The sequence below is a fragment of the Megachile rotundata genome, chromosome 14 (genome assembly GCF_050947335.1).
Source record: "Megachile rotundata isolate GNS110a chromosome 14, iyMegRotu1, whole genome shotgun sequence".
Classification (NCBI taxonomy): domain Eukaryota; kingdom Metazoa; phylum Arthropoda; class Insecta; order Hymenoptera; family Megachilidae; genus Megachile; species Megachile rotundata.
The window spans coordinates 10,088,639-10,105,204 of record NC_134996.1 but is presented as its reverse complement, the minus strand read 5'-3'; the positions used below and the strand labels follow the sequence as shown (position 1 = coordinate 10,105,204).

At 29.6% G+C, this 16,566-nt stretch overlaps 1 protein-coding gene across 2 annotated transcripts; it reads left to right on the top strand.

Annotated features, from left to right (window-relative positions):
• Positions 1-321: 321 nt before the first annotated feature.
• LOC100883348 (protein takeout) lies at positions 322-15,923 on the top strand. 2 transcript variants are annotated; one of them, XM_012285133.2, is made up of 4 exons: positions 322-950; positions 10,772-10,879; positions 12,694-12,975; positions 13,907-15,923. In XM_012285133.2, the coding sequence occupies exons 1-4, from the start codon at positions 827-829 to the stop codon at positions 14,209-14,211; spliced, it is 819 nt and encodes a 272-aa protein (XP_012140523.1). In that variant the 5' UTR covers positions 322-826; the 3' UTR covers positions 14,212-15,923. The 2 variants fall into 2 exon arrangements, with proteins under 2 accessions (XP_012140523.1, XP_003699584.2); XM_003699536.3 differs by having other exon boundaries at positions 323-950; positions 10,787-10,879.
• The last annotated feature ends 643 nt before the right edge of the window (positions 15,924-16,566 follow it).

Sequence of the window (16,566 nt, the reverse complement as noted above, 5' to 3'; positions counted from 1 at the left end):
GTTATTACAAACTCATTTATATAACTTATAAATTAATTCCTATTATTATTATTGATACTATAATAAATACAGTAAATAGAATTGTCTATTAGACAGTGCTTCTTCGTTTTTAAAACTTGAATACGTTTGCATACATTTGATACGTGTTGACCACCCATGACCCTGCTCCCCGAATATGTTCCTCAAAGTAAATTTCCACAAAAGCGACCACGAATTCGTTGGATTCAAAGTGTCGGTTTCAATGGTGGAAATAGAGAAAGAGGGAACTCGTGGTTCAACATCGAAGGTAGGGGAACGCTCTCATATAAGACAGAATATGAAGGGAGACGGTGTTTAGTTTACCAGAGTCGATCCACACAGTCACCACCGGTTAATTCTTAATTAATCATTATTAATTATTTGTTTATTGTTTATTTTTACAATGCAATCGGAGTCATCTACTAGACGCCCTAACCAGTGAACCTTCGAGGACAAAATAATATCAAGGTTGACATAATTTCAAGGATAAACCAGAGTTAAACCTTCAGGGATAAAAATCAGAACCTGGAGCATAAAATTACAGTTAAAATTTTGAAGAATAAACGAAAATTATAATTAAAATTTTGAAGAACAAACTGAGATCACAGTTGAAATTTGGAAGAACAAAGATCGCAGTTAAAATTTCAAGGATAAATGTGTTTGATCATAAATCAAGGAAAGAAGTGTTCAAGTTTCAAGGACAGTCGACTGGGATTTTTAGGGTTTTGACAGATTTTAGAGTTTGGGAGAGTTGGGATCTTTGGAGGGTTAGGTGGAGTACTTTTGGAGTTTGGACTGCCAAGGTGAAATGTCCTTCAGGATGCTGCCAGGAGGGAGGATTGCTTGTGTGGTGCTGTTTGGATTGTTATCTGGTGAGCTGGTGTCCTGTCAGAAGAGTGATGCTGTGATTAATGAACCTGACTTCCAAACTCGTAAGTGTTTTATTATATTTGATGGGGTAGTTATTTTTGGAGGGAGGATTTGTATTGTAGAGTGATATTTAAGGTTAGGGTTGTTATCAAACTTAAGTATCAAATTTAAAGTTTAAAAATTTTAATTTTGAAGTTAAAGTTAAATAGTGAAGTTAGTGTTGGGTTTAATGTTAAAGTTAAAATTGAATAGTTAAATGAACTATTAAACTCGAATATTTAAATGGATTATTTAAATTTAAAATTGTGGTAGTGACTCATAATTGTTATTTAAAGGTTAGGTTAGAGTGAAAATATATAATAAATAATTTTATAAAAGATTTTAGTACTCAAAATTAATATTAAATAATATTATTTTGATAATGTAAATTAAAACTAAGCTGTTCAGAAGGTTAGGTTGATCTTAATCTTGAGATAACTGTACTAACCTTACTTGACTAATACAAATTATATTACACCTAACCTTAGTTTAATAATGTATACTTAATTCAGATTATTCAATTGCAGCAAGGTTAGGTTTCACTAGCTTTTAATAATGAAATGAGGTTAGGTTTCACTAGCTTTTAATAACGAAATGAGGTTAGGTTTCACTAGCTTTTAATAACAAAATGTGGTTAGGTTCAGTTCGTGACATTAAGATGAGGTTAGATTTAACCTGGTTTTCATTAAAGAAAGGTTAGGTTTAATTCACTTTATATTTTAGAAGAAAGATTAGGTTTAATTAAGCTTACTATTTTTAAATAAATTTAGCTTTTAATATTAAGGTAAGGTTAAGTTTAACCTACCTTATATTATCAAATCAATGTCAGATTCAATCAGCTTATATTATTAAATTAAAGTTAGATATAACCTAGTCTTTACTATTAAAGGAAGGTTAAGTATAACCAAGTCTTTATTAATAAAGGAAGGTTAGGTGTAACCTAGTCTTTGTACTTAAAGTACAGTTAGATATAACCTAGTCTTTACTATTAAAGGAAGGTTAAGTATAACCAAGTCTTTATTATTAAAGGAAGGTTAGGTGTAACCTAGTCTTTGTACTTAAAGTACAGTTAGATATAACCTAGTCTTTACTATTGAAGGAAGGTTAGGTTGAACCTTGTTTATATTTCCAAAAGAAGGTTATGTTTAATCTAACTTATATTATTAAAGAAAAATTAGCCTTGTAGTAAAATAATTGACATAATGTAGTCTACACATGATAGTGACACCAGATTGATGCAAGTACCATTATGCAACCATTCAGGTTTCTTGAAGGTTCCATCGTTCAACACTCATTTTCTTCAAGTTTACCTACATGTGACATGTGATGAAGTTCGATGATGAATAGTAATCACACGGAATAATTATTGTGTTATTCAATTTCCTTCTTATCTAGTAGCACAGTCTAGTAACAACAGAGTTGTTCATAACAATATGTGGACAGAGTGTCGCAATAAATGTGTACACACTTTGTTGTCACATGAGTTAACAGATAAAATATGTTTATACATACTAATTAATTTTTTGTTATTAAAATTTTTGTACATTACAGTCAATTTAACAAATAGAATGTTTATAGACTCTTATAAAGTTCATTAATAAAATTTGTATATGTTATAATAAATTTAATAAATGAAATATTTATACATTTAAAAAATTACAAATTAGGAGGAACATTATTATTTATCAAACTTACTAGAAATTTTTGCAAATTTGAATTATATTAATACATTAAATTATTCAGCAAGATTACTATAGCAAAATTATTTTCTATACGTAAATTTAATTTGAAAAATAAAATTGTTTATACAAGTTAATATAAGATTTATAAATTAACTAATATAACAAGCAAAATAATATTAAATATATTAGTATTAAATAATATTAATAGTTTAAAATGAAAATTAATAATATTAAAAATTAATAATGAAAAACAATAATATTAAAAATTAAAAATTAAAAACAATAATATTGAAAATTGAAAATGAAAAATAACAATATTAAATAAAATTAAAATATCATTAAATATATTTAAACTAACAATTATAAACATCAACTTCGTCTAATAATTTTAATCATGTTCCATTCATTACTCATCTTTGTTATTAATATGCAAAGTGTGAACGCATTTTATTGAGACATGTACGTCCTCGAGAAACGAGTGCTCGTTGCAAAAATTTAATGACAGACATTTTAAACTAGCAAGAACATCGAAATTTTGTATAAACAAATTCTTTTGAAGGTTCGATTTCATTTAAATGCTATTGAATAATTTATATCGGGTAGTGGAACAAGTTGAAAAAGATATCATCAAGAATTTTAATTTATAAGTGAATTTACAGAAATCGTTCAAGATCATGCGGTTTAACATTATAATAGAATAATTATGCATTGATTGTGCGATTTATTATATTATAATTGACTTAATTAATTCAAATTGTGTTTTTTTTTTATTAAGTTTATTATGTGCTTTAGAAATTCAATTATTATTAATTCATACTTTTTTATGTTATTTGAGTGATGTTAAGAATTATGAATTTTTTAATTCTTGGATTTTTAAGTTGACAAATTGACAAATTTTCAAATTGATAAATTTTTAAATTGACAAATTTTCAAATTCTCAAATTCTCAAATTTTCAAATTTTCTAATTCTCAAATTTCCAAAATTCTAAATTTTCAAATTAACAAATTTTCAAATTCTCAAATTCTCAAATATTCCAATTCTCAAATTTCAAAAATTCTAAATTTCCAAACTTCCTAATTTCCAAAATTCTAAATTTCCAAATAACCAAATTCTTAAACTTCCAAATTACACAATTACCCAATTACTAAATTTTCTAATTCCACAATTCCCCAATTCCCCAATTCCCCAATTCTCCAATTCCCTAATTCCCCAATACTCCAATTCCCCAATTACCAAATTACCAAATTATCAAACTACCAAATTTCCAAATTTCCAAATTCCCAAATTCTCAAATTCCCAAATACCCAAATCTTCAAAACCCTGAATCCCCAAATCTCTAAATCCCCAAAATTCTTAAATCTCCAAATTCCAAAATTGCAAAATTGCAAAAATTCCTAAATTCCAAATTTCTCAAATCTCCAAATTCTTAAATCCCCAATTTCTCAAATCTCCAAATCCTCAAATTTTCCCAAATCCCAAAATTTCCCAAATCTCTAAATCTCCAAATTCTTAAATCAACAATTTCTCAAATCTCCAAATCCTCAAATTTTCCCAAATCCCAAAATTTCCCAAATCTCTAAATCTCCAAATTCTTAAATCCCCAATTTCTCAAATCTCCAAATCCTCAAATTTTCCCAAATCCCAAAATTTCCCAAATCTCTAAATCTCCAAATTCTTAAATCAACAATTTCTCAAATCTCCAAATCCTCAAATTTTCCCAAATCCCAAAATTTCCCAAATCTCTAAATCTCCAAATTCTTAAATCCCCAATTTCTCAAATCTCCAAATCCTCAAATTTTCCCAAATCCCAAAATTTCCCAAATCTCTAAATCTCCAAAATCTTAAATCCCAAAACTCTCCAAATCCTCAAATTTTCCCTAATCCCAAAATTCTCCAAATTTTCAAATTTCCCAAATCTCTAAATCTCCAAATTCCGAATTCCCCAAATCCCCAAATCCTCAAATTCTCCCTAATCCCAAAATTCTCCAAATTTTCAAATTTCTCAAAGTCTCAAATTTCCCACCTACCCCAATCCCCAATTTCTCTAATTTCTCCAATTTCCCCCAAATTCCCCAAACACTCCAAAACCTCCACAATTCCCAAATCCTCAAAACTTCCCCCCAAAACACAAATCACATAACCCGAATCATCTTTTTCCTAGATAAACCCAAGCCGGTCAGCACACGTAACAATTTTACTCGATAGCTAAATTATTCCTAGTATTTTCCTTGTACGACCATTGAGCGTATCTGCCTTTCTCTTTTTTCGTCTATGGTAATTGTGGGAAACGATTATATCACGGAAGCGTATTCTACCATTCTCGTTTTCCGTTGAATTAAAACGAACAGTAGAATTGTAGACCACCTCGAACGTTATTTCACTTGACAGACAGAATCGTTTAAATAATCGTAAATGATAGCCGACGATGCGACCGGCATAAATGAAATGAATACCGATCGAAGAATAGCGCAATAACTTTTTAAATTATAGACTGTCGTGGCGTATGAAGCTTACCAATGATGAAATCGATGGAACACATTGTTAAATCGGTTTTGTTGCGTAATAAATATTTGGTAATGTTTTTGTCTTTGCAATTTATTGTTATTTGGTTGTGATTGTTTATATTTATATAATGTATATTAGTAAATTTAATAAATTTATTTGGAAATCTTCTTGATGTTAGGTTAGGTGAAGTTAAGTTAGGTTAAGTTTAGAAATGAATCTTTGGAAATTTTTGTTTTTGTAATTTATTGGTATTTGGTTGTGATTATTTATATTTATGTAATGTGTATTAATGACAAATTTATTCTGAAATGATCTTGATGTTGTTAGGTTAGGTTAGGTAAAGTTAGGTTAAGTTTAGAAATGAATCTTTGGAAATTTTTGTTTTTGCAATTTATTGGTATTTGGTTGTGATTGTTTATATTTATGTAATGTGTATTAATGACAAATTTATTCTGAAATGATCTTGATGTTGTTATATTAGGTTAGGTTAGGTTAGGTTAGGTTAACTTTAACAATAGATAGTGATATACAAACCCTTATTAACACTTACGGTACTAACAGTGGATCCTTAACTAATTCAGTATAAATTTTTACGTCTAGATCTGTAAATATATTAATTTTGTAAGTTTATAAATTTTCAAAACTATGAATTTTTAAAATTACTATGATTTTCTATTTGCAAGTCTCATAATCTCTAAACACTCAAATTCTCAAATGTAAAAATCTCAAAATTCCTAAATCTCCAAATTCTAAAATTATCAAATTCTCAAACTCCCAAATTTCCAAAATAACAAATTTCTAAATTTCCAAATTGACAAATTTCCAAACTTCCAAATTCCCAAATTCCTAAACTTCCAAATTACATAATTACCAAATTACTAAATTCTTTAATTTCCCAATTCCTCAATTTCCTAATTTCCCAATTTCCCAATACCCTAATTCCCTCATTCCTTAATTCCCTCATTCCTTAATTCTCTCTTTCCCTAATTCCCTAATTCCCTCATTCCCTAATTACCTCATTCCCTAATTCCCTAATTCCCTAATTCCCTAATTTCCCTATTCCCCAATTCCCCAATTAGAAAATTCCCAAATTACCAAATTACCAAATTACCAAATTACCAAATCCCCAAATTCCTAAATCTCAAAATTCCCAAATTCTGAAATCTCCAAATCTCCAAATGCCCAAATCTCTGAATCTCCAAATCTCCAAATTCCCAAATTCTGAAATCTCCATATCTCCAAATCCCTAAATTCTCAAATCTCGAAATCACCAACCCCCCAAATTCTCAAATATCCAAATCTCTAAATCCCCTAATCCTCAAATCCCCAAATCCCCAAATCCCCAAATCCCCAAATCCCCAAATCCCCAAATCCCCAAATCCCCTAATCCCCAAATCCCCAAATCCCCAAATTCCCAAGTTCCCAAATCCCCAAATCCCCAAATCCCCAAATCCCCAAATTCCCAAGTTCCCAAATCCCCAAATCCCCAAATCCCCAAATCCCCAAATTCCCAAATCCCTAAATTCCCAAATCTCCGAAATCCTCCAAATCCCCGAAACCCCCAAATCCCCAAATCCCTAAATTTCCAAATCCCCGAAATCCTCGAGACCCCCAATTCCTCAAATCTCCAAATCCCCAAATCTCCAAACCTCCAAATCTCGAACTCCTCAACTCCCCAAACCACCAAACCTCCCAATCCTCAAACTTCGAACCTGGCCCATCTTGCACCTCTCAACCGGCCTCAATTCGCCCGCCCAACAAAACACCAAAAACTCCATATTCCATATTTAACCTCATTTCCCAAATTAACTCTCCCTCATTCCGCAATCAGGCGTCCAATTTCACGTCAAACCTCCACATTGCATCTCCTAACGCAATCCTAACGCAATTGGTTCCATTTGACCGCAAGAAACGCGGTTAGAATTCCGGGATCGTCCGATGGACATTCAAAGGTTGTCCAACCGAAACGCTAGAAAGACACCGGCTATTATGCGACGGCGTCGGTCACCGTCGAAGATAATGGTAACGGGCATGGCGTAACGGCTCTCGATGGTGTGGCGAAGGTTATGTCAGAGATTGCATAACGAACTGGAGGATCGACGGCAATCGGTCGGAGAAAGTAGCGGGTCGAGGCTTGAAGCCGGTCTTATACGAAGCAATCCTCGAAACACGCGCCTCTTTGTGTATATGTACACATTCCGAGTGAAAGCGAACACGCAATCGACTCCAGGTGCATCGCGTGGTCCAGATACCTATAATACTATGCCTATCCTAACTTTTCGTTGCTGTACAACTTCTTATAATATTGTAGTATATCATAGGATATCACTGATGTAGGTATTCATCTCTGTTCTGATGTTTGGAGGATACACTTTTGTCATATGTGGACGTTTATGATCATATGTGGTCATTTTTGTTGTATGTAGTCTTGTAACATTTTTCTGTGATGTTATACTATTACTGTTTTGACCATCAGGAGATATTCTTGTCATATGTGGACATTTATGTCGTATGTCATATGTGGACATTTATTTCGTATGTCATATGTGGACATTTATGTCGTATGTGATTATTTTTTTTTGTATGTAGTCTTATAATATTTTTCTGTGATGTCATTCTATCACTGTTGTGGCCATCAGGAGGCACTTTTGTCATATGTGGATATTTATGTCGTATGTCATATGTGTACATTTATGACCTGTGTGGTCATTTTTGTTATATGTAGTTTTATAATATATTTCTGTGATGTCATACTATCACTGTTGTGACCATCAGGAGATTCACATATGTGGAGATTTATGTTGTATGTGGTCATTTGTGTTATGGAGGTATATCAGATGTTCTTGTCATATGTGGACATTTATGTCGTACGTGGGCCTGTCATATTTTTCTGTAATGTCATACTAACACTTTTGTGATTTTTGAGAGAACCTGACGTATGTGGTCATTTAGGTTTTATACGTTCTTTTATGACATATGTGGTAATTTATGTCATATGTGGACACCTTTGTTATATGTAGTCATATGATATTTCATATGATATTATACTACTGTTACTATTAATGTTGAGGCTCTTGAAAGAGACAATCTTGTCATATGTGGACATTTATGTCGTCAGTTTCATCACATGTGATCTTTCACATGTGAGTCACACTTTCCTGTGATGTCATACTATCACTTTTACAACTTCTGAAAGAGACACTCTACATGTCATTTATGAGCATATGGGCATATGTAGTCACATGTGGTCTTGTCATACCTTGCCTATAATTTTATGTACTGTCACTGTTGTGACTCCTTAAAGAGACGTTCATGTCATATGTGGAGATTTATGTAGTATGTTAGCTTTGTCACGTGTGGTCTTGTCTTACTTTCCTATGATGACATACTACTGATGTGACTTTTGAAAGAGACATTCTTGTCATATGTAGTCATTTCTATCACATGTGAGTTTTGTCATATGTGATCAGTTTTTGTCATATGTAATCATTTCTATCATGTGTGGTCAGTTTTGTCATATGTAATTTCTATCATATGTAGTCAATTTTGTCATACGTGGTCAGTTTTGTCATATGTAATTTCTATCATATGTAGTCAATTCTGTCATATGTAATTTTTGTCATATATGGTCAGTTTTGTCATAATTTCTATCATATGTAGTCAATTTTGTCATATGTAATTTCTATCATATGCAGCCATTTCTGTTGTACATCATAAATTATCTCACATGTGATCTTTTTATCATATGTATATAGTCAGTTAAGAATTAGTCTATAGAAATTAGGCTAGATGACTGAAGTTTTAAACTAGTCTGTTATTTTAACAGATCCTCGGTTCTTAGATAAGTTAATTGAGGAAGTAGTATCTGATGACATAAGGTGCCATAGTGATTTACTGTCTGTAAATAATTTTACACTCTGATGCCTATTAACCTAGAATGCACAGATGTTAGAGTAGATGTGAATTACATTATAATTGCAAATATACTGCTGCAGAGTTAGGGTACATACTTGAAGTTACATGTTAATTTGCTGCTTTAAAGTTCCTAGATAAGTTTACTCTCAAAATAGAATCTAGTGATACCAAGATCAATATTGACTTTGTAACTTCATGTAATGTCACAGTATAATAATTTCTATGTATCCAAAACTTAAACACATGACTGTACATGTGAACATTATTATATGTAGTTTCAAATGAGACTTCAAAGGTAGAGCTCTCTAAAGTTTGAGGTTAAGTAACTGTTCCAAAAGAAAGTTCCTAGATTTACTAATAAAAATCTTTAGTAATAAGAATAAGAGTCTACTAATAAAAAATACAGTATTAATTTAATAATTTCATGTAATGTCACAGTGTAATAATTTTTAATGAACCTAAAATTGAAACACAAGTCTGTAAATATGATCACCGTAGTTTCAAATAAGACCACCTCAAAGTTAGAGTAAATATCTGAAGTTTGAGGTTAAGTTGCAACAAGAGATAGTACACAAGTTCGTTGGAGAAATACGTACAACGATTTAGTGATTTTATGTAATGTATGAACACGAAAGCTATGTATTATCTATGACTTTGTAGCGAGGAAAAAGAAAGTAGCGAAAAGTGAGCCACATAAATTTCCTCAGCTGACGTAACAAGGTAATCATCCTGATTGGTTCTTATTGGAAGATTTCAGGAATTCCTCGAGAGAAATGCGGTTTTCTGTGTTAAACAGTGCTCTGTTCTTTAAACAGATTGTTCTTGCGGGGATTGCGTTGTGACAAAACATTCGAGAGTAGGAAGTCGCTTTCTAGTATTATTCATAAACCACCCCATACTTCAAATTATTACTGTAATAAGAAAACTTGACAGAAAAAAATTTCACAATTTTTTTTTTTTGAAAATTTTGTTTAGAAAAATCAAAAATGTTGCAACAAATTTTGTGGTGAAATTTTTAGAATTGTTACAAGTGAGGTAAATTATTATAAAATATGATGTAACGAGATATAATAATTTTTCATTCATAGACGTAATAATTAATGTAATATAATCAATGCAACTGATTATTATCTTAATTATGGTAATGAATGAAAGATTAGAAAATTATTACAACACATGAAAGAATTTTTTAAAATAATAATATAGTAACAATGTTGTCTCATTTACAGACTAATTAATACACTATTAATTAATGAAATAATAAACACAAGACACTAATTAAAATCTTGATTACCACCCTAATTAATTAAACCCAATGAATCAAAAAACAAACAACAAACTATTAGAACAAAATTTCAAAATAAGAACTCAAAATTAATTTACAGTAAATTATTTTGTAACATAATAAATGATATATATTATTATAGCAAGAGATAATTTTTCATTCATAAAAAGTATGAAATAATTTAATATTAATAATTGATACCTTGACTGTCACGAATAAAATTAAAATTGTAAGTGTCAGTAATTACCCAGTAATTACAGTTAAAACTAGGACGGAAAAGTAGTAAAATTAGATTAATTTTGTGAGGTCATCGGAAGTGAGAGTGGTTGCATAAAGGCACCGGAAACGGGAAGACATTTGAAAAATCAAATCGCGTGACTTTATGCAAAATATCAAGGAGTTAGGTGTATCTTGTATATTGATCGTGAACGAATCTTACGAACTTTTACTTTCAAGATTTTTCGTTTTCAGCCGAGTACATATTACCGTGCAATAGATCGGATCCAAAAGTGGAGATATGCTTTCAGAAGACGTTGAATCATCTGCAGCCATATTTGCTGAAAGGTGAGTATTTTTTATTTATTTCAAATTGGTGTATTGGCAAGCTGTCGAATTGGCAAAGTGTCGAGTTGTCATATTTTTAAATTGATGAATTGATGAATTGATGAATTGATGAATTGATGAATTGATGAGTTGATGAATTGATGAATTGATGAATTGATGAATTGATGAATTGATGAATTGATGAGTTGATGAGTTGATGAATTGATGAATTGATGAGTTGATGAGTTGATGAATTGATGAGTTGATGAATTGATGAATTGATGAATTGATGAACTGATGAATTGATGAATTGATGAATTGAGGAATTGAGGAATTGAGGAATTGATGAATTGATGAATTGAGGAATTGAGGAATTGATGAACTGATGAACTGATGAATTGATGAATTGATGAATTGAGGAATTGAGGAATTGATGAATTGAGGAATTGAGGAATTGATGAACTGATGAACTGATGAACTGATGAACTGATGAACTGATGAACTGATGAACTGATGAACTGATGAATTGATGAATTGATGAATTGATGAGTTGATGAATTGATGAATTGATGAATTGATGAATTGATGAATTGATGAATTGATGAATTGATGAATTGATGAATTGATGAATTGATGAATTGATGAAATGATGAATTGACACATTGATGAATTAATGCATTGATGCATTGATAAATTCATGCATTAATGAATTGAGGAATCGATGAATTGATGAATTGATGAATTGATGAATTGATGAATTGATGAATTGATGAATTGATGAATTGATGAATTGATGAATTGATGAATTGATGAATTGATGAGTTGATGAATTGATGAATTGATGAATTGATGAATTGTCAAACTTTCAACTTCTTAACTCATCAAATTCTCAAACCCTCAAGTTTTCAAATTAAAAAATTTCAAGTTAGAAAATTTAATATTTTGCTACTGTAATTACTTTTTATCGAAAGTAGCTTTTTGCAAGATAATTAAACATCAAGTTAACAAATTTAAATAGATCTGCTGTTATTTAACTAAAATTGAGACTCTGAAGACTGCAAATTGCTACAAATTTATAGTACAAAAACAAGAATAAAAATAAGTAGATGATCTAGAATGAAGGATGCATTACGTAATTAAATATAGCTTATTAAAATTTGTAGTATGTTAATGTTTATATAAGCCAGAGTGTATAACTCTGTTCTGATTGAAAACCTTACATAACTTGGCAACCTTTCCACGGTTACGAACATTCATTTCCAAATTTCTAATTTTCCTGGTAATGAAAACTCTGCTACAACTCAGAGACCGAGAAGTTACGAGTACAAGTTTTTCTAGTGTAAATGAAATTCCAAGTTCTCAAAAATTAAAAATAACATATTTCAATAACTTTTTAAACAAAATAGCTGAGTGTGGTACACAGCGAAGCGAGGAATAGTTGCAATAAAATATAGTTAATGTAGTAATAATTATTATTTTAAAAATACAGTAATTGTAATTTTGAATGAGTACAAAATTGACTTAAAATTTAAACTTGGTAATACAAAAAATTTCTAAATTTCAATTATTTATTTCAACAATTTTTGACAAAAAATGAATGCAACTGCAAATAATGTATAATAAATACAATAACAAATAATATATAAAAAATGCAATAATCAAAAACCAAATTACAATAAAATTCACAGAATCCCACAAAACAACATTCAATCTCCAATAACAAAAATTTCAAACCAAAAATTCCTTTAGATCTCAAAATTAATCTAAAACAGTAATTAAGATTATTTTTAATTGCAGCTCAATAATTTTCATTGTATAGAATGACAATTCTTTAGGTATTCCCGAGCTGGACCTCCCCCCAATCGAACCCTTAATCATCCCAGAACTCGGAATGGAAAACGGACAGGGTGCTGTTCGAGTGAGAGCTCTGTTTTCCAATATCACGGTTATAGGAGCGGGAAATTACTCGATCATCAAAACCAGAGTCGATATACCTTCGTATAGAGTCGACCTTCACCTAGCGTTCCCGAAGATCGAACTTCAAGGTCGATATGAAGTTGTGGGAAATGTTTTATTGTTTCCTATTCAGAGCCATGGCGATTTTTGGGCACTTTTTGGTAAGCTAATTTTTTATTTTTGGCGGAATTATTTGGCTTTGAATAATGCAATTTAGTGGAATTATTTATTTATACTTGAATATTGGAATTTAGTGGAATTATTTATTTAGACTTGAATATTGGAATTTAGTGGAATTATTTATTTCGACTTGAATATTGGAATTTAGTGGAATTATTTATTTAGACTTGAATATTGGAATTTAGTGGAATTATTTATTTAGACTTGAATATTGGAATTTAGTAAAATTATTTATTTAAACTTGAATATTGGAATTTAGTGGAATTATTTATTTAGACTTGAATATTGGAATTTAGTGAAATTATTTATTTAGACTTGAATATTGAAATTTAGTGGAATTATTTATTTAGACTTGAATATTGGAATTTAGTGGAATTATTTATTTAGACTTGAATATTGAAATTTAGTGAAATTATTTATTTAGACTTAAACATTATAATTGTTAGTTAGGATAAGTAGGTGCCATTTTGATGAATTAATTCTACATCACATTACTTTATTTCGTAAAACTATTTTTGTAAAGATATACTTCAATTTTCGATGAGTATAATAGCCACCATTTTGAAAAATTCACTTTCATATTATTTTCTGTACAATCATTTCTAATTTTGCAAATCTGCAATGAAAATACATTAAATTCTAATTCGACAAATAATTCATATAAAATTATTAAGATAACAAGAATTGCAATTAAATTATTGTTCAACTACCTCCACATAGGACATGAACAAAGTCACTTCATCTTCAACCATAAACAAAGTCAAAATTGCAACTTATTGGGCTTAAATTATAATCCTAAATGACCACCAACGTATTACTAATTATTTTAATACTAGTTTAATACTAGTTATTTTATCTAGATAAGAAAAGTTTCATTAAGAAACGAAACTAACCTAAAATATTGTTTTTTAGGTGACGTACTCGCCATAGCGCGAATCCAAGGAGCAGAAGAAATCCGAGATGGCGTCCGTTATCTAAAAGTAGCGAAAATGTTGGTCGATTTTAGTCTGGGTCGAGCTCGATTTCGCGTAGTCGATGAATTAAACGGAGAAAACGTGATAGGACAAGCGATGAATCAATTTCTGAATCAAAACGCTAAAGAAATCATCGAAGAAATGAGACCAGCGGCCAGCGCGAGTATCGCTAAACACTTCAAGGATTTCCTAGGGAAGGCTTTAATCAAGATTCCATTGAAAGTTTGGCTTCATGACACGTAGTTTATTAGAAGAAGTCTTAATGGACGATATTTTGAGAAACATAGTCCTGTAATTAAGTTGTGTTGGACCGAGTGTTCGACGGATGTTGAGTTGTTTGAGATTTGTGATGACTTAACACCTTGATTGCCATAATCAATCGATATATAACTTCATTTTTTGAGAATTTAATTTAACATTTTTATTTTGTAACTTGTAAGTTATTCATGTAAATGTAAATAAAATAAAATTTGCAAATTAATTAAAATGTGGATGAAACTCAATTTGTGAATTAATTTAAATATGAATGAAATTAAGTTTGTAAATTATTGAAAATATAATTGAAATTCAATTTATGAATTAATTAAAATATAATTGAAATTATGTTTGTAAATTATTTAAAACATAATTGAAATACAATCTGTGAATTAATTAAAATATAATTGAAATTAAGTTTGTAAATTATTTAAAATATAATTGAAATTTAATTTGTGAATTAATTAAAACACTATTGAAATAAAATTTGTAAATTACTTCAAATATAATTGAAATTCAATTTGTGAATTAATTTAAATGTGACTGAAATTAAATTTATCATTTAATTAACATACAAAAGAAATTAAATTTATAAATTTGAAAAAACAGATAAAATTATTATTATTCACAGTAAAGATGATTTTTATTTACAGTTTCATTGTAAAAAAATTGTGACAATTGTCGATGAGGCTCTACTGCCACCATTTTGTTGACTCTACGCGATGCGTGCGAGACAAAATGGCGGACGCGTTGTGATCGATGCGATCTTTTACTTAAAAATTATAATTGAATGTTTGATATGTAGATTAATGGCAATTAAGGTGTTACTTCAACATAGTGAATTTTTAGTCGTTCTTGATGAAATTTAATTAAGAACAGTTTATTGAGATTATTAATATTGTGGACACAGAATCTCGATTGTCTGAACTGTAACTTGCAGAGTAACTTGTTGTTTGGAAATTTAATTATTTCTGAAATGTGATTTTGTTAAAATAATTTATGCAATAATATCTCCTTATATAGAAGATACTTTGTGCAGTTAAATTTTGCAAATATTTCTTGTATTATTTAATTCATCATACTTCATAAATTGTATTGAATAAAGTATAATTTATGGCTATAACATAAATTTATAATAATTACTCACATGAACAAAAATCATTGAGTAAATTAAATTAAACAAAATGTAAAAACTACTGTTTGAATTTATTTACTATTTTTATGAACAAAAAAAATATCAATTTTTATAATTTCTTTGTATCATACCTTTTAAATATTATTTTTATAAATAATAATATAATTAAATTGTTTTATCATGTACTGTTCTCTTAGTTATTTTCTCTGAATTTATTTAAACAATTTAAACAACGTTCAGACAATCGTGATCAAACAGCAATGTATACAACCTTAAATAGCAAAGTAAATTATATACACAATAATTTTGTATTATCCGCACACCAATAGATGACATCACCGACTTATCAATATTTACATGATTATCACTATAGAAGAAATAGAAACATCCAGAAACTCTCTAAAATGGAGTTTCTATTCTTAGCTTAGCAACATTGCATGTGAAACCCTTATTTTTCATCGTCACGAATTAGTTTATTTAACTCTTTAATTAAGAACGCGATACGTCACTGTACATAGCGTGGGGAACAGAAGAAATAAATCACTCGATTCCGCTGTGTATATAATTTGTCATGCTTAAACCTACAAACTTTCCTGATAAGCTAATTTCAGATAATTTTCTATTGTTCGTTTCTTATATTTTCTTGTTTATGAAGGTAGAGGACTCTTGCTCGTTATAGTATCTAGATATTATACTGTCAATAATATTATTCATACGAGAAACGTATTATTCCATTAATACAAACACGTTAATACTAAACAAGGTATTAATTATAAATTGTAGTGATGGATTTAAGCTGAGATTGTACATGAACGAAATTTAAAAAAGATCAAGTCTCACAATGTTCAATAATAAATTACAACTACAGTATTTTTACAAATTATAGAATAGGACAATTGTAGTGGTGGATTTAAGTTGAGATTGTACACACACAAAATTTAGAAAAGATCAAGTCTTGCAACATTTAAAAGATCAAGTTTCACAATAAATTAGAACTACAATATTTTTACAAATTATAGAATAGACAATTGTAGTGATGGATGTAAGTTGAGATTGTACACAAACAAAATTTAGAAAAGATCAAGTCTCACAACTTTTAATAATAAATTAGAACCACAATATTTTTACATATTATAGAATAGACAATTGTAGTGGTGGATTTAAGTTGAGATTGGACACAAACAAAATTTAAAAAAGATCATATCTCA